General features: G+C 42.6%; 3 protein-coding genes across 4 annotated transcripts; 1 reads left to right on the top strand and 2 right to left on the bottom strand.

Annotated features, from left to right (window-relative positions):
• The first annotated feature begins 123 nt into the window (after positions 1 to 123).
• Positions 124 to 16,878, top strand: chlsn (cholesin). 2 transcript variants are annotated; one of them, NM_001146629.2, is given in 6 exon segments: positions 124 to 163; positions 504 to 654; positions 792 to 926; positions 14,924 to 15,153; positions 15,430 to 15,511; positions 15,875 to 16,825. In NM_001146629.2, coding segments are annotated over 5 exon segments (753 nt in total). In that variant the 5' UTR covers positions 124 to 163; positions 504 to 519; the 3' UTR covers positions 16,046 to 16,825.
• Positions 2,290 to 3,777, bottom strand: LOC106579224 (G-protein coupled estrogen receptor 1). The gene has a single exon (XM_045702539.2). It carries the CDS (start codon positions 3,557 to 3,559, stop codon positions 2,546 to 2,548), a length of 1,014 nt encoding a protein of 337 aa, XP_045558495.1. The 5' UTR covers positions 3,560 to 3,777; the 3' UTR covers positions 2,290 to 2,545.
• Positions 8,242 to 13,868, bottom strand: LOC106579223 (uncharacterized). The gene is made up of 2 exons (XM_014158922.3): positions 13,679 to 13,868; positions 8,242 to 9,743 (listed from the first exon to the last, which is right to left on the bottom strand). Exons 1-2 carry the CDS (start codon positions 13,679 to 13,681, stop codon positions 8,694 to 8,696), a joined length of 1,053 nt encoding a protein of 350 aa, XP_014014397.1. The 5' UTR covers positions 13,682 to 13,868; the 3' UTR covers positions 8,242 to 8,693.
• Positions 16,879 to 18,440: the final 1,562 nt, after the last annotated feature.

The following is an 18,440-nucleotide window of genomic DNA, read 5'->3' as shown; positions in this document are numbered from 1 at the left end:
CCAGCACACTTAGGAACGTAACTAATCTCAAATCACCAATCACCGAACTGAAATGACTATTTGACCAATCACAACAAGCTAAGCGACAACACTTCCTGATTCACACAACGCATGTTGGTGTTCATGCTGCTGAGGTCAACGAGAGTACAGTTATTCTGTTACAGTAAGTTTATTCTTATTAGTAAGTTATTAACATCTTTTGAATGTAACCTGCTTTAATTTTTGCTAACATGAAACAATAAAGCATGTCAAAGATGCTGAAACTAAATGGCAAGCTTATAACGTTATTGTGGTGTAATTAGCACTGTTGATAGCTAACGTTACAATAGCTAGCTAGCTAGTCAGTGTAAGTATCATAGCTAGTAATAATGAGCTAGTTTTCAAAGTAAAATTGTAGCTAAACGTCATATGAGAGTCATGACTTTTACCTTGACAGATATGTCAGGATGTCCATTGTCCAACACTGTACTGTGAAGCTAGCTAACTATGCAATTATGTTTCAGGAACAAGTTGGTTATCATGGCAAAGAGTAAATCATGTGAATCAGAACCCAAAAGAAGTGGGTCCAAAAGGAAGAAGTTGAATTCAAATGAGAGAAATGTCTGCATTGATGAAAGCAAAGTGAAAAAGAAAAGGAAAAATACTTACATTGAGGCAAGTATGGTAACAGTAATATGGTGATTTAAAAAAAAAAAAAAAAAAAAAGATTGCATAGAGTCATATGTCATGACATTTCTTGTAAGCTGAGCTCATCATGATGAAATATTAAATAAGGTCTTGCACATTCCAAGGAGGCTCCTATACCAGTCCCCACAGTGTCAAAGAATACTTCAGAGGACGTGGTGACAAATTCAAAGAAACGCAAACAACCAGCAGATGATGCACAGAAGGAAAAGAAGCAGAAGAAGAAAAACAAAACTACTGGGGTAAACTGCTATATATTCCTGCTTTATTCATTTAATTTACAGAAAAAATGTTGTATGGTGACACCTCTAGATGGGGCCGCACACACACACACACAAAGCTTTCTACACATATTTGCCCATGGAAGTGATCAGAAATATATATATATATATATATCTAGATCTATCTATCCATGGGCATATATATGTGTAGAATTATGCAATTATCTGAACACTCTGTGACTCAGTGTGCTGATGTTGTAGGTTAGACCCTATTTTACATCATCTGAGGTATTTTTGTTGTGCTCGCCATCAGTTGAGACACAGCATGCCTTTCAATACAGGGTGGTGGGTGTCATGTTTTGGCTGATAAATGTTCTAAAATGGGAATACAATTGAAACATTTTTACTTTCAAATGGTAGCACAAAGATAGTTGGAGGTCCACACATCAGAGAATGTTTATTTGAATGGGAATATCAGTTTTAAATTACACCTTCAATCTTCTTTAGGAAACCTGTTGGAATCATAGAAATAAAGATAATAGAATATACATTTCCATTTAAGTAGACATTTGACGATGGGTGGACTGGCACCCATCTTTGTGGTAGTAATTGGAAGTTCTAAATGTCCATTTATTTTATATTTCATTGATGTACTAGCTAAATTGTAGTGGTCTGAAGGGATATATCCATTCTATGAATTCTATTTCTACGATTGAAATGACACCCACCCTTATTCAAGAGTATGCTGTCTCAACCGATGGCGGACACAACAAACACCTCAGATTATCTAAAATGGGTCTAAACTATAAAATATGCAAAAATGAAGAAAATCAGAGTTGAAGCTTTTTTTAGACGTTAAAGTTTAAAATGACAATAAAGAAAAATGTTTCAAGAAAATAGTTGGACAACCCTGTTTGTAAGCTTCCATTCAGCCACAAGAGCAGTAGTGAGTTTGGGCACTGAACTCAGGCCTGGTAAGCAGTTGGCATTCCAATTCATCCCAAAGGTGTTCGATTGGTTTGAGGTCAGGGCTCTGTGCAGGCCAGTCAAGTTCTTCCACACCGATCTCAACAAACCATTTCCGTATGGACCTTGCTTTGTGCAGGGGGGCATTGTCATGCTGAAACAGGAAAGGTCCTTCCATAAACAGTTGCCACAATGTTGGAAGCACAGAATCGTGCTGCTGCTCGGCCATGGAAACACATTTCATGAAGCTCCCGACAAACATTCCTTGTGCTGACATTGCTTCCAGAGGCAGTTTGGAACTCGGTAGTGAGTGTTGCAACCGAGGACAGACGATTTTTACACGCTACGCACTTCAGCACTCGGTCCCATTCTGTGAGCGGCTGAGCCGTTGCTGCTCCTAAACGTTTCCACTTCACAATAACAGCACTTACAGTTGACCGGGGCAGCTCTGGCAGGACAAACATTTGACCAACTGATTTGTGTAAGTCAAAGGGAGTGAGGTCAGAAAGTGATTGAAATCCTGTCCAGGGCACACACATGTTGGTGAGTTTTGATTTGAAGGATGGATGGCTGGTTTGTAGAGGCAGCAGGAGCTTTGGAGAGGTTGTGTGATGGGACTGGTACTTTTAAGTATGGGACAGGGGCAGGAGCTTGCAGTGGGTAGGCCAGAGGGGCTAGCTACTCCAGCAGGAGCTGTCTAACTTGGCCCAGCTGATGTTTTCCTTGATGAAGCTCCTTAGCTTGTCCTGGAAGGTCTCCCCCAGGAAGCTGTAGACCAGGGGGTTGAGGCAGCTGTTGGAGAAGGCAGCCAGGTTGACCATGTGGGCCGTCAGAGGGTAGTCATGCCACAGCGTTCCATCCACATCGCCTCTCAGCAGGTGCACGCTGACAAACATGTTCTGCGGTAACCAGCAGGCGAAGAACACCAACACGGCCGCAGAAATCATCCTCAAAGCCTTCCGCTTCTGTGGCCGCCGCTGCAGCCCACTGTGCTCCCTTTGAGCGCTCACCAGAACCAGGGCGATCCTCCAGTAGCAGAGGCCCAGCACGCAGAAGGGCAGCAGGAAGCCCAGCGTAACCTCCAGCCACTGGATCTGGGATACGTTCGCGAAGCAGAAGTGGAGCTCCCCGGCGTGCTGCACCTGGGCCACGGTGAAGGGCAGCAGGGTGAACAGGGCGGAGGTCACCCAGATCAGGCAGCAGGTCAGACGGGCCCGGGGCATGCTCCTGCCCAGACTCATTGAGCCCGCCAGCACCACAAACCGGTCGAAGCTCATCCAGGTCAGGAAGAAGACGCTGCTGTACATGTTGACCTGCAGGAACAGGGCCATGAAGGTGCACAGGGCAGCCATGTCATAGTAGTGCTCGCTAAGGTTGAACACCTCGATCAGGGAGTCAGCCACCAGGACCAGGTCGGCAGCCGCCAGGTTGACAAAGTAAAGGTCGGGGGCGGTCATGCGGCCCTTGTGGCTCAGGTTGACGGCCAGGATGAGGACGTTCCCGATGAAGCCCACGGGGAAAAGGAAGATTGTGTAGAGGCAGGAGAGGAAGACGCTGATGGTGTAATGCTGGTGGGGGTCAGGTTCCTCTCCTGCCAGCCCAGATGAGGTGGCTGAGGAGCTATTCAACTGTTCTGTGACGTTGCTATAAATCGCAACGGGATAGTCCATGTACGTGCGCACCTCCATGTCATTGTCTGGTCTGGTGTCTGTCTGTGTCAAATGTTACAAGCTGTCATTTTGAGCCTGCAGTTGAACTCTAGCCCCAAGTTGTAATTTACAATGGGGTATCAAGGAGTTGTTGCCAGGTAAAAATCCCACATCAATAATAACCACTGCTGATAGTCTCTTTGTTTCTCACTCAAAGGTGTGTTGGCGTTTGGACACAAATAGTCACAGTGCTTTTTAGAAACACACTCTCTTGGTTCAGGTTGAAGGGTTGATGGCTCACTCACGGTGCTAGGAAGGGGATAAATAATGAAATGGGTAAAATCAAATGTTATTGGTCACATACACATATTTATCAGCTGTTATTGCGGGTGTAGTGAAATGCTTGTGCTCCTAGCTCAAACAGTGCAGTAGTATCAGTGCCCTTCAGTTGGTTTAAGTAACAACAAAAATAATTACTTAATCATTATTTATCTGAGAAGATTTGTCCTTCTTCCTTGCAGATGTGTGAACTAGCATAAATGAAAGCATGAAAATGTATGCAGTAGTAAACATTTTGGAACAAATGTAACTGGAACCGCACACTACATGTACAGTGGCTGATGAGGACATTTCTATGGCAATATCTTTACCATATAAGAGAAAGTTATTCTCGCCATGCAGCCTGAAAAAAGATACAACATCTTCTATACTAAAGACAACTTGAACAGAGTATTTTAACATGATCAGCTAAATACTTGGTATTGGCTTTCTGGCATTAGCTGAACTATGGGTTTTTTTAATATATTTTTTAAAACTATGGATTGTTGTCTCTCTTGTCCTAACTTAAGAGCTTGACTGACTCACTCTTAAGCCAGTCTGAAGCACTTGCCCTTTAGAGGGTGAGGTAAGAGGAAAAGCAAACTTACATTGTTGACTTCCTGTGTTGTTTTCATTACCAGAATGTATAGCTCATGTCGAGATCTTTCTCTGTCAGTGTAGAGGTATAACAACCATCACCAATCAATTCTCATTACCTTCCAACGACTGAGGCTGTGTAGACTTTCCTTACTGGCTCATCCCCCAAGTCATTTGACGTCACCCGCTCCTCAGCATAAGATAGAGATGTATGCAAACAGTCCTCTCTCTCTCTGCTGTTGTCCTCAGCTATAGCCGGTCTTCTCTACTGTTTTCTGTTACTTGAGACTGATTCTTAATGATTTTTTTTACACAGTTTTACTGTTTTTGCTCTATGGAAGGAATTTTTATTCAAGTATAATCATCCATGCATGAAGGGTGGATCATTATGTAGAATGTTCAAATATATAAATAAGGGAGTCACTGGGTATGGGTAACTTATGGGGAAACTGGAAACTGCCTCATATTTACACAAAACAAGATGGATGGCAGAACTGGTATGCTGTGGTGGAGAGTAGGGTATGTTGAGCCATTTTTTACATTCAACGTCAAGGGAAATGTAGTGTTATTTCTAACAAAGATATCTACATATATTTCAGGATGTTGTTTATCCCTGGAAATAAGATTTCATGATGTAAACATAACAGTTTTGAAAACATAGCTTGTCCAATAAGGGGTCTCTGTGTACGGGGTAAGTTGGGCATAGGGACAGGGTAAGTTGAGCCACCTTGGAGTAAGTGGATGGTGGTTGTCTGTGACAGTGGGTGATGGTAGTGGTAGGTCAAAGTTTAATTCATGGAATGGGGGTGTGGTATATCTTAGATCTGTATCTGAATGTAGGCATACATTTATGTTCAATATCACTTACCCTTCCATTTCTTCACCAGTTGTCTGGGACATGGATGTTATTTCGATGTGCCAATTCGTGGGCAAGTTCTCTGCATTTGAGACGAATAAGCCCATAAAACTGGTCAGTGAGATTAGATAAGACCCTGCTACTCTATCATATCCTCTTTCGCACAGGTGTAGGTGTTCTTTTTTTTGTCAATGTTCCTCTTCAGTGTCATTCAGTTAAAAATTGTATCCCTTTGCTGCTACTCGAATGTACTTTTTCCCTTCTCTCACTTCCTTAGCTGCTCTCTCAAGAACCACAAGGGGGGCTAGACTTGCTTGTTTTACGTTTGTATACGTACGGCATGATGACGGCTGCTCTGTAACCATAAAAATGCACAATATATTTTGTTGTTCATATCCATGACACATTGCAAAAATAGTGTGCATAAAACAGACAATTGTATCATTAGTATGGTGACCATTTGCTCATCTTACCCCAAGGCAAACATTTTTACTATAATTATCCCACACAGCTACAAGGATGCACTTTCATTTTTTATTTAACTAGGCAAGTCAGTTAAGAACAAGTTCTTAAGGGTTAACTGCCTTGTTCAGGGGCAGAATGACAGACTTTTAGCTTGTCAGGTCGAGGATTCGATCTAGCAACCTTTCAATTACTGGCCCAACGCTCTAACCACTATGCTACCTTGTAGCTGATAAGAGTCCCCAACTGATGTTATAAAACAATCACCTTTGGTTTAGATACAAGCATCATGAAACCCATAACACCAATTAATTTGATTTTCTGAAAATCATTTTGGACTTAACTTGCTTACCTCTATCCATGTGGTTTCTTCCTTCAGACTCCATTTTGTGTATGGCTTCCTAGAAACAAGGCATGGCTCAATTAACTCTTTGGCTCAACTTAACCCACTCTCCCCTATATAAAGTTACGCCATCACCTACTCAACACAACTTAAGGACATGTTTTCACCGTTGGAAATGTTCTTGTGAGATCTCTATTTAAATATATCTGAGTTTGTCAATCCATTTTTAGATGAGTCTCTGCCATCTATGAACAGGAAGCCCCTGGCTGCTAAGATTTGACATTTTCTTCATCACGCTACTGATTACTACCATAGGATGCTTGAACTATATCCAGTCCAAAAGAAACTTACACCAATGTTTTGGCAAGCTTCTCTTTAGTACATTCCTTTAGAAAATACAGTGCATTCGGAAAGTATTCAGACCCCTTGAGTTTTTCCACATTTTGTTATGTTACAGCCTTGTTCTATAATTGATTCAATTGTTTTTCCCCCTCAATCTACACACATTGCTCTATAATGACAAAGCAAAACCAGATTTGTATAATTTTTTTGCACATTTCTAAAAAATTGAGAAATCACATTTATATAAGATTTCAGACCCTTTACTCAGTATTTTGTTGAAGCACCTTTGGCAGCGATTACAGCCTTGAGTCTATTTGCGGAGTTTCTCCCACTCTTATCTACAGATCCTCTCAAGCTCTGACAGGTTGGATGGGGAGTGTCGCTGCACAGCTATTTTCAGGTCTCTCCAGAGATGTTTGATTGGGTTCAAGTCCGGGCTCTGGTTGGGCCACTCGAGGACATTCAGAGACTTGTCCCGAAGCCACTCCTGCGTTGTCTTGGCTGTGTGCTTAGGGTTGTTGTGCTGTTGGAAGGTGAACCTTCGCCCCAGTCTGAAGTCCTGAGCACTCTGGAGCAGGTTTTCATCAAGGACCTCTCTGTACTTTGCTCCATTCATCTTTCCCTCGATCCTGAATAGTCTCCCAGACCCTGCCGCTGAAAAACATCCCCACAGCGTGATGCTGCAATCACCATACTTCACCGTAGGGATGGTGCCAGGTTTCCTCCAGACGTGACGCTTGGCATTCAGGCCAAAGAGTTCAATCTTGGTTTCATCAGACCAGAGAATCTTGTTTCTCATGGTCAGAGTCCTTTAGGTGCCTTTTGACAAACTCCAAGCAGGCTGTCATGTGCCTTTTACTGAGGAGTGGCTTCCGTCTGGCCACTCTACTATAAAGGCCTGATTGGTGGAGTTCTGCAGAGATGGTTGTCCTTCTGGAAGGTTCTCCCATCTCCACAGAGGACCTCTGGAGCTTTGTCAGGGTGATCATCGGGTTCTTGGTCACTTCCCTGACCAAAGCCCTTCTCCCACGATTGTTCAGTTTGGCCAGGTGACCAGCTCTAGGAAGAGTCTTGGTTTAAGAATGATGGAGGCCACTGTGTTCTTGGGGACCTTCAATGCTGCAGAAATGTTTTGGTACCCTTCTCGAGATCTGTGCCTCGACACAATCCTGTCTCAGAGCTCTATGGACAATTCCTTCGACCTCATGGCTTGGTTTTTGCTTTGACATGCACTGTCAACTGTGGGACCTTCTATAGACTGGTCTGTGCCTTTGCAAATCATGTCCAATTAATTAAATCAATTTAATTTACTACAGGTGGACTCCAATCAAGTTGTAGAAACATCTCAAGGATGATCAATGGAAACAGGATGCACCTGAGCTCAATTTCGAGGCTTATACCAAAGGCTCTGAATAGTTATGTAAATCAGCTATTTCAGTTTTTTATTTCAAGTACATTTGCAAAAATGTGTAAAACCTGTTTTTGCTTTGTCATTATGGGGTTTTGTGTGTAGATTGATGACAAAAAATATATAATTTAACCAATTTTAGAATAAGGCTGTAACTTGGTAAAAGGGAAGGTCTGAAGACTTTCCAAATGCACTGTATTTCCTATGTAATGTGTTTTCCCACTATTCAGTTGTCATATTGTGGCATTGAGTTTGAATGGGTTTTTGTGTAAAACATGTTTATGCCAACACAGCCACTGTCTGTTTCTTGGAAGAGGGGTGTGTCAAATAGCAAGTCTAAGTGTAGAAACAGTAGCACATAATGTCAGTTGAATTAGTAGAAATAGTCTTGCCAATGATTGTTAATGGTTTATTTGTCATTGCACAACTTCGTTTTACACTAAGTCGTTTGCAATTTCACTATCATCATATTTGAAAAGTCACCAATGAAATGTACAGACATCGTTCGATTCACAGAAGAAAAAAAAAATCACATACTAAAGTCGGTTGGTTGGTGAAGTAACAGTACGCTGATCATACATGAAATAAGATTATAATCGTTAGGTTGAAAAAGTTACAAAAAAGTACATTGGAAAACAAAACTGAATAACACTATTTACAGTCTTCAAATTCAAGCCAAAATTATATGTAAACGATCAGCAAGTAAACTTACAGAATGTAGCCTTGCTTTTAAGTTATCTGCTGTCAGCTTCTAATATATATGAATCAACGCTTATAGGGATAGATTTGGCGGTCTTAAAAAAGGCATAATATTCCTGAATCCAGAATGTCTGAGATGGTTATTGACCTAAGGGTTATAGTCCTGAGTGTCAGTGATCTCAATATGGGGGGCCATGATCTGTCTGTGGGTCTGTCGGCCCCCCAGGCCCCGGCAGCAGTCGCGGAGCTGCCTTGTCACCTCCAGAAGGCTCTCCCTGCACGGCCTATGCAGCAGGAGCACTAACACTAGACACACACAACTCCCAGAGAACATCACAAACTCGGACACATGCATGAACGCCCTCTCGTGATAGCTGAGATCACCAGCCTGCTGCATCCCTGCCCCCCTCACCAGCACAATGCCATGGAATAGCTGACATACAAATATCACCACAGCCACGGCCAGGAAAACTGGACCTTCCTCTGATCCGGAGAGGAACCGGCTGCTGGATTTCCATTGGCGGACGCAGCCGCCTGTCAGGAGCCCCAGCAGGAGGAGGTAGGGAATTAGGAGCCCTAGACAAAGCTTCGCCATGGCATAAGACCTTCCTGCCTCAGCTGGGTCTATAATACATATGCCCTCCAAATGCAGTTCCTGGGGGGGGCCTCTGAGTTTGGCTAGCACCAAGGAGCACAGGATAGAAACCAGGACCACCAGAGCCACACAGACCCCAGGCCTCTTCAGCAGGGCGTGAGTTGGGGTGTCGAAGGTCAGGGCGTATCCCATGAACACCAGGAGCAACAGCCCGCAGAGGGATGCCATGTTGACGGTGAAGGCGAGTGCAGCACAGCCGATGTGTGTTGTCACCAGGTAGCTGGGCCGGTGTGCTACGGAAGAGAGGGAGAGGAGCAAGAGAAGGAGCTGGGAGCTGGAAAAGGCCCAGAGCAGGGAGTCCAGCCAGGCCAGGTGCCTCTGGGCTCTGTAGGACCGAATTAAGCCGTAGAGTAGAATGCATGCCGAGGCCAAGCCCAGCACGGCACAGAGGGCATAGACGTAGTTGGCCCTGGATGTCAGGTCGTTGGCTGCGATTTTGGCAATGAAGTCTGAGGTGTTCAAGGGGCTGGATGTTGAGGTGATGTTGAAGGGTTGCATGTCGGTGCTCATCTCAGTCTGGGGCAGAAAGTCTGTTTGATTTGCCTTGTGTCCAATGAGGAAAAAAGAACACATGGCAATTTAGAACAATAAGAGCGTACACAATCCAATTTTCATTGATGAGATTACACAACACTGTTCCAGTTACAACATGACCATCTAATGTTCAGTCACTGAGCATTTGCTTTGTTCCTGCAGTTACACACCAAAGACGACATTATAAACAATGCCAATACAGTCACACCAAATAAAGAGTTAATGAAACGTATAGATATGAAGAAATATCAAAACCGTTGTCGGAAGCCTTGTGTGCTTTCACAGGGTGTTACTGAATGTGTTTGGGCTGGTATCCAGAGGAGTTATAAACTCAGCAAAAAAAATAAATGTCCTCACTGTCAACAGCGTTTATTTTCAGCAAACTTAACACGTGTAAATATTTGTATGAACATAACAAGATTCAACAACTGAGACATAAACTGAACAAGTTCCACAGACATGTGACTAACAGAAGTGGAATAATGTGTCCCTGAACAAAGGTGGGGTCAAAAGTAAGTCAGTATCTGGTGTGGCCACCAGCTGCATTAAGTACTGCAGTGCATCTCCTCATGGACTGCACAAGATTTGCCAGTTCTTGCTGTGAGATGTTACCCCACTCTTCCACCAAGGCACCTGCAAGTTTCCGGACATTTCTGGGGCGAATGGCCCTAGCCCTCACCCTCCGATCCAACAGGTCCCAGACGTGCTCAATGGGATTGAGATTCGGGCTCTTCGCTGGCCGTGACAGAACACTGACATTCCTGTGTTGCAGGAAATCACGCACAGAATGAGCAGGATGGCTGGTGGCAATGTCATGCTGGAGGGTCATGTCAGGATGAGCCTGCGGGAAGGGTACCACATGAGAGAGGAGGATGTCTTCCCTGTAACACACAGCATTGAGATTGCCTGCAATGACAACAAGCTCAGTCCGATGATGCTGTGACACACCGCCCCAGACCATGACAGACCCTCCACCTCCAAATCCATCTCGCTCCAGAGTACAGGCCTCGGTGTAACGCTCATTCCTTCGGCGATAAACGCGAATCCAACCATCACCCCTGGTGAGACAAAACCGCGACTCGTCAGTGAAGAGCACTTTTTGCCAGTCCTGTCTGGTCCAGCGACGGTGGGTTTGTGCCCATAGGCCATGTTGTTGCCAGTGATGTCTGGTGAGGACCTGCCTTACAACAGGCCTACAAGCCCTCAGTCCAGCCTCTCTCAGCCTATTGCAGACTGTCTGAGCACTGATGGAGGGATTGTGCGTTCCTGGTGTAACTCGGGCAGTTGTTGTTGCCTTCCTGTACCTGTCCCGCAGGAGTGATGTTCGGATGTACCGATCCTGTGCGGGTGTTGTTACACGTGGTCTGCCACTGCGAGGACGATCAGCTGTCCGTCCTGTCTCCCTGTAGCGCTGTCTTAGGAGTCTCACAGTCCGGACATGGCAATTTATTGCCCTGGCCACATCTGCAGTCCTCATGCCTCCTTGCAGCATGCCTAAGGCATGTTCACGCAGATGAGCAGGGACCCTGGGCATCTTTCTTTTGGTGTTTTTCAGAGTCTGTAGAAAGGCCTCTTTAGTGTCCTAAGTTTTCATAACTGTGACCTTAATTGCCTACCGTCTGTAAGCTGTTAGTGTCTTAACGACCGTTCCACAGGTGCATGTTCATTAATTGTTTATGGTTCATTGAAAAGGTATGGGAAACGGTGTTTAAACCCTTTACAATGAAGATCTGTGAAGTTATTTGGATTTTTACCAATTATCTTTGAAAGACAGGGTCCTGAAAAAGGGACATTTCTTTTTTTGCTGAGTTTATTACAAAGTCGGTTCAATGCTTTAACCAGCAACAGTGCCTTCCGAAAGTATTCATACCCATGGACTTATTCAACATTTTGTTGTGTTACAGCCTGAATTAAACATTTTTATGAAAGTTTTTTTTTTTCACACCCATTTTTTTTTTTCACACCCATATCATTTTAGATTACTTAAGATTTGAGCAGATTTATTTTTTTGAATACCTCACAAATGATCGGAATGACAGCCTACTTTGACACTGGGAATCTGAGATCAAGAAAAAAAACTTCAATACATCAATAGCCTAGACCTAGGTGTGTAAAAAAAGATTTCCAGTTTCACTGACTCACCCAACGATGCGCATCTCACTCACCGGCGATGGCTGAAGCCTCTCTCGTTTTACTTTGTAAATCAATGCCGTTGAAATATTGCAAAAGGCCTGTTTTGTTTGAATGCTGCTCACTGACCGATTTGCCGCACGTTCCCAACTGTAGGCATGCCTTTTGAGTGGGCTACTCACAATACACAGCTAGGCAATACATTATTATTATTATTATTATTTTAAAGCTATTTATCCTCTGTGGCTTAATTATAGACTTTATTTCTGAACAGACAGAAGTAATTCTAAATAACTTTGGCAAATGTATTTCAGTTTATATGGGGTGTTATGTCACCTCTAGCATCGTTGCCGTGGCTATGATTCTATTATGAAATAAATTATGAAATGCAACACTGGAGAGAAGAGAGTTGCAGCCTCATGTCTGTCAGAGAGCGGGAGAGAGATCATATAAGTTAATGTCATTCTAGTTCTGAGAGATACAGAGGCGCTTCTCTCTCACCACAGCAATGGCCATGCGACGGTCTATAGGCTGCGATGTTGCATAAACCCAGGCCGGTCCAAGTCAATTCTGAAAATATCAGGCACGTTTTCACATTAAGTTATTTGGGTAGTAGGAGAATTGCAGAGGCAACTTGAATTACCTCTGATTGCTTTAATTTTAACGTTTACATTGCAAACTGTGAAAATGAATTTTTCATGCCAAGAAAGGTACCGGATCCTGGCAAATGGGTTCCCAGAACGAAACAGTCCAAAACTGAGTGGTGCAGGATCTGGCTCAAATTAAACGCAGGTTGTGTTGGATTTGCCCCAAACATAACACTTTGTATTCAGGACATAAAGTTAATTTCTTTGCCACATTTTTGGGAGTTTTACTTTAGTGTCTTATTGCAAACAGGATGCATGTTTTGAAATATTTGTATTCTGTACAGGCTTCCATCTTTTCACTCTGTCATTTAGGTTAGTATTGTGGAGTAACTACAATGTTGTTGATCCACCATCAGCTTTCTCCTATCACAGTCATTCAACTCTGTAATTGTTTTAAAGTCACCATTGGCCTCATGGTGAAATCCCTAAGCGGTTTCCTTCCTCTCCGGAAACTGAGTTAGGAAGGACGCTTATATCTTTGTAGTGACTATTGATATACCAATAGGCGCCCTTCTTTGCAAGGCATTAGAAAACCTCCCTGGTCTTTGCGGTTGATTCTGTTGTCGAATTTCACTGCTTGACTGAGGGACCTTACAGATAATTGTATTTGTGGGGTACAAAGATGAGGTAGTTATTCAAAAATCATGTTAAGCACAGTTTTTGCACAAAGAGTCCATGCAACTTACATGACTTGTTCTACAAATTTTTACTCCTGAACTAATTTAGGCTTGCAATAACAAAGGGGTTGAATACTTTTTTACTCAACACATTTTAGCTTTTTATTTTTAATTAATTTATAAAAAGGACTAAAAACATAATTCCACTTTTACATTTATGGGGTATTGTGTGTAAGCCAGTGACACAAAATCTCAATTTAATCCATTTTACTGCACCTGCTTTCCCCAAAAGAGCATCACACTAAGATGGATGTTACCATGTCATTCAGTTTTGCAGAAATTGCTAATTTTACCAACATATAAAAACTACACACTGCCAGCTCTGTGTTGGCTCTCTCAGCAGGGTAGAGAACCTCCTAGTCCCTTATTTCTCATAGACAATATCTAAGAAAACGTTGGTTTGTGGACTATCACCACATAGACCTCCCCATACCCTGCTTTGAGTAGGAAGGAACTCACTGCACACAAAGCAACAAATGTTTCCGCTTACCATTTTCACTTTCGGCTGGAGTCTTCTGTTTATTTTCACTAACTCTGTCTGCCAAGGCGATCTAAAGTCTCATTCTCTTGGATTGATGCATGTTGCGTGGATATAGGCGAGCAGAGCAAGTCATCAAGTTTCAGTGGAGAGGTTGTTGTATTTTTATTGGCTACACCCAGCCAGCATATTCTGAGAATGACTTGGTGGCCACGTGATCTAAATCTTTTCCTCCCACACTTGTTTTTTTTTTATGACTATAGAAACCCACAAGAAACATGTCCCTTGTTTGAGTTTGTCTGAGAAGGTGTCTGTGTTTTTCATATGAATTACACTTTTCTTTTTTGGAAGTAATGGGGTTTACTTTTCCAAGAAACTAAATCCAAAATGCTAAATCTTTTCAATTCATCAATCTTCTCTTGTACAAAGACACATGTACCCTTTGCCTCTCGACGCAAGATCCTCTTTTTCCTAATGTGTTTCAGTGAAACGCAATGGCTTTAAAAAAAATAAACATCTGTGGAGCAGTTCAGTTGACTTATTTTCACAGTGGAAAATTCTCTGAGCATCAATGGAACTATTTTCACTGGACTTATTTCAAACTGTGTACGTCAGATTCACCCCTGTAAATACACAGAAATGGAAAATGCCTGAAGGGTGTCTCTGGTCTCGCGGTAGCTTGAATCGACACTCTGCTCTCTTACCTTCTCTTCTGCTCTCTCCCTATTTGCTCCTTTTAGTTCTAACAGCTTGAAATGTTCTTACCCCTTAGTCTTTTAAAGTGGCTCAATATACTTTCACCGTACTATGATCTTCATTTCAGTAATGAGACGGCTGAAGTTGCACGGACTCTTTTTAATTGAAAAGTCATGTGTAACATTTGGCATGTGATGGAAGGCTGTTTATTTTCACTTTGCTAGAGACAGGATGTTGGAAGGCGCTCTTCTGATTTAACCTGAGGTGCGGTTGACCATATTGAACTTCAGAATGTGTCTCTCGCTGGCCTCACTTTGCTGTAGATGCAGGAAATGGCCCTTGAACAGCCAAGGGACAGGAAGTAGCCTCAGCCCAGCTGGAGGCAAGACACCCCTCACTTATGTTTTACCTCCATCCCTTAGCAGAATGAGATATGAAATGAATCTGATATGTAGTTAAGTCCAATAAAAGTATAAAAAAATAAATCTTATTCAGTACATTGTGGAGATAATTAATGACAGTGTGATTTAAAAAAAATAAATCCCTGGTTTTGTTGAGCAGAGTCCCGAGCCAATCATAGTCCCAGCTGCAGCAGAAGATGAGGAGGAAGATAAAGTGATGGAGGGAGAGGAGGACTTGAGTCCAGAGGAGAGACGAGTCCTCGAGAGGAAAATGAAGAAGATTCTGAAAAAGGAGCAAAAGGATCAACTTAAAGCTGAAGGGAAGACAGAAGACAAAGATGAGGCCTCCAAACCCATTGCTCCCCAACAGGCGCTAGACTACCTTACCTGGTAAGTGAGGAGAGTGCACCATATGAATCACACCCACACACTGCGACTTCAAGTAAAACGGATATCTTCTGTTTATTGCACTCTTCACTGCTGATGTTGCTGTATGTTGGACATAAATGTCCCCAAACACATTCCAAATTGAGTACTACTGTGCAATCAAATTTGCTACAGTACTGGATGATCACAGTAAAATGTAGCTTGTTAGCAACCTTAAATACAGCATGGTGTTTGTTGGAGGTGATCTATTATCTATTTTGTCTTTCTCCATCTTTGCAGTTGGGCTGAGAACCGTAAGGAGTGGAAGTTCCAGAAGACCAGGCAGACGTGGTTACTACAGCACATGTTTGACTCAGAGAAGGTAAACTGTCCTAAGACCTGAGTGGAAACCCTTTTCATCCATCTAATCAGATATTGATTGTGCTTTTTACAAACACTTTTCTTGCATGTAGTCAAACCTAAACCCCCAAAGAGCAATCTTAGGGCTCCCCCTGTTGGGAGAGGTTGCTCATCTGTGTTGAGTGTCTCCTTTCAACTGCCAAGTAACAGACATGACTTTCTGTGCAAATATGTTATGACACCCTTACCTGTATCTCACCTGAAATAGAACGTATAGCCTTTATAATATACTAATTAGGTAGTTATTTCTTTTAAAATCCTAAGAAGTCAATGAGGCCGTAACTTTTCTTACATAAGGACAAAATCACGTTCTCTGTCTCCACAGATCCCAGATGAGAACTTCTCTGTGCTTCTGTCTTACCTGGAGGGGCTGCGTGGGGGGGCCAGGGACACCACCGTGCAGAAGGCTGAGACATTGGTGCGGGAGGGGGAACAGGACACAGATGCCCAGCAGAGGATACAAAGAGCTAGGGAAATCATCCAGCTGCTTTCCTGACAAACCACTACCATTATTCTAGATGATCAATCAAATACCACCACAGCCCCACCACCACACTCAAAGGGAATATTCAGTTCACTAGAATCTTATCTGCTGGTTCCTCAATTAATGCAGTGTGTGGTATATTCACTGTGTATACAAAATTAAATGGCAAGCATCCATGGTTGCTGGGATTTTGATACCAATGAATTCCATATTATGTTCACACATCTGTTAAGTATTGTGATGCTGTACGTTTTGTTATGACATGATGTAATGTGAATAGATCCATGGTTTCATGTAATCAAACTTGTCATTTGCCAGTAGATGAGTCATTTAAAGCTGCAATATGTAACTTTTTGGGCAACGCTGCCAAATTCACATAGAAATGTGAGTTATAGATCTGTTATTTGCAATGAAAGCAAGTCTAAGAAGCAGTAGATCTGTTCTATGTGCGCTATGCTTCCTGTGCTTAAGTTTCGGTTTTTACTTTCAGTTTTGTACACCAGCTGAAAATACAATATTTTGGGTTATGGAAAATGTTTCACAGCAGTTTAGATGGTACAATGATTCTCTACACTATACTTGCTTGTTTGGTCACATAAACTGAAATCAGGAAAACTATTTGAATTTTAGTAACCAGGAACTTGTGCATAGTGCCTCTTTAACCCTTCACAGTACTCTATTCTAAAGCAGATTGTTAATTTTGCTGGGGGAAGATGGGCCGTTTGTGCTTCATCTGTATCCTCAATGTGAGGTAGCCTTTTTAACAGTTTGTCTGGCTATATACAGAATATATATTGGAATTCCCCCCCACAAAAATAATAAATGAGTATGAAGTATAAAAAAAATTCTGTAACAAGAGTAACACATTTTATTCAAAGTCTTGCACACTAGACTGCTATCAAGCCAATGTTTCACTGTTGCAGTACAACCAATGCAACTTTTGGGAAACTGAAGTGAGTTCTTCAAGACTACTTCTTGAGTATGCAGTTTGCCCCGCCTGTGTTTTGGCCAATGGCTAATAAATTCAGCTGTGACTGCGATCAATGCCAAGCAGAGACCAGGGCCTGGTCCAGCATCAACCATCAACCAAATCTACCATAGATTTGCACCCATTTTCCATACCCCACCCTACCATGAGACATCCATGTCTTCATCACTGGAAAATATAAATGGTTAAGTTTTGACAACCTTACAAACAGGGTTGTCAAACTATTTTATAAAAAGCTGTTTAATGATAAAAAAGCGTAAACTCAAATTTGTTTCATTGTCGCATAGTTGTAGTTTAGACCCTTCTGTGTATAAAGTTGATGCGGGAAGGCAAAAAATGATCTAACGATGCACTTAGTTATTTAGAAAACTGCCTCAGACCAGCTATCGTTTTCAAATGCAACTTTATGAACAAGTTCTCTGAGGCAGGCATTAGATTACAACTTTTGACCATCACTCTCTGCCATCAGGTGAGTATGAATTAATTATCAGCAATTGTCTATATGGTGTAGCTAGCTATAGCTGGTCCTTCCCTCCACCAAATAATGGCAGAGATAGGAATTAAGATTAATCGTTCAATTGTTCAATCATTCTCAATGGTAATGTGATTATAAACTGGGTGGTTTGAGCCCTGAAAGCTGATTGGCTGATTATAAACTGGTTACCAACATATCAGACTGTATACCACGGTGTGACAAAACATTTATTTTTACTGCTCTAATTAGGTTGGTAACCAGTTTATAATAGCAGTAAGGCACCTCGTGGGTTTGTGATATATGGCCAATATGCCACGGCTAAGGGCTATGTCCAGGCACTCTTCGTTGTGCCGTGCTTATGAACAGCCCATAGCTGTGGTATATTGACCATATACCACACCCCCTCGGGCCTTATTGCTTAAGTATACTCTGTATCTGTAGAGACATTGGTGGGTGTACTGCGTATGCCTGTGAATGGCCACCACTACACATGCACCACTTGGTTATTGAAGCTGGCAGTGACACTGCTGCCCTTCCTTGCATGGTATGGCTCTTTCCCCTTTCATTCCTTCTTCCCACCCTGCCTCCTTACACCCAGCTTTAAGCATTTCATCCCTCGTTCCCTTCCTCCACACAACTTTAAGCGTCAACCTCTCTTTCCTTCTATCCCTCCCTCAAGCGCTCCCCTGCCCCATAATCGGAAACATTCCCTTTAATGGATATTTTTTTTTTTTACCATTCCTCTCCCTTAGTTTAATCTGGCTTGTTGTATAATAACATATTTCCATCTTCATTCATCTTCATTCCATAGAGACGCTGGATGCATAGTTACAGTCTCTTACAATCACTCACATGTTCAGTAGAGAAACACATCAGCCCATGGCCCGGTTTCCCAAAAGCATCTTAAGGCTAAGTTAATCATCAGAACCTTCGTAGGAGCATCG

Source organism: Salmo salar, chromosome 19, assembly GCF_965601325.2.
Source record: "Salmo salar chromosome 19, fSalSal1, whole genome shotgun sequence".
Taxonomy (NCBI): Eukaryota; Metazoa; Chordata; class Actinopteri; order Salmoniformes; family Salmonidae; genus Salmo; species Salmo salar.
Note: the sequence above shows the minus strand (reverse complement) of the source record. Positions and strands in the feature narration are given on the sequence as shown.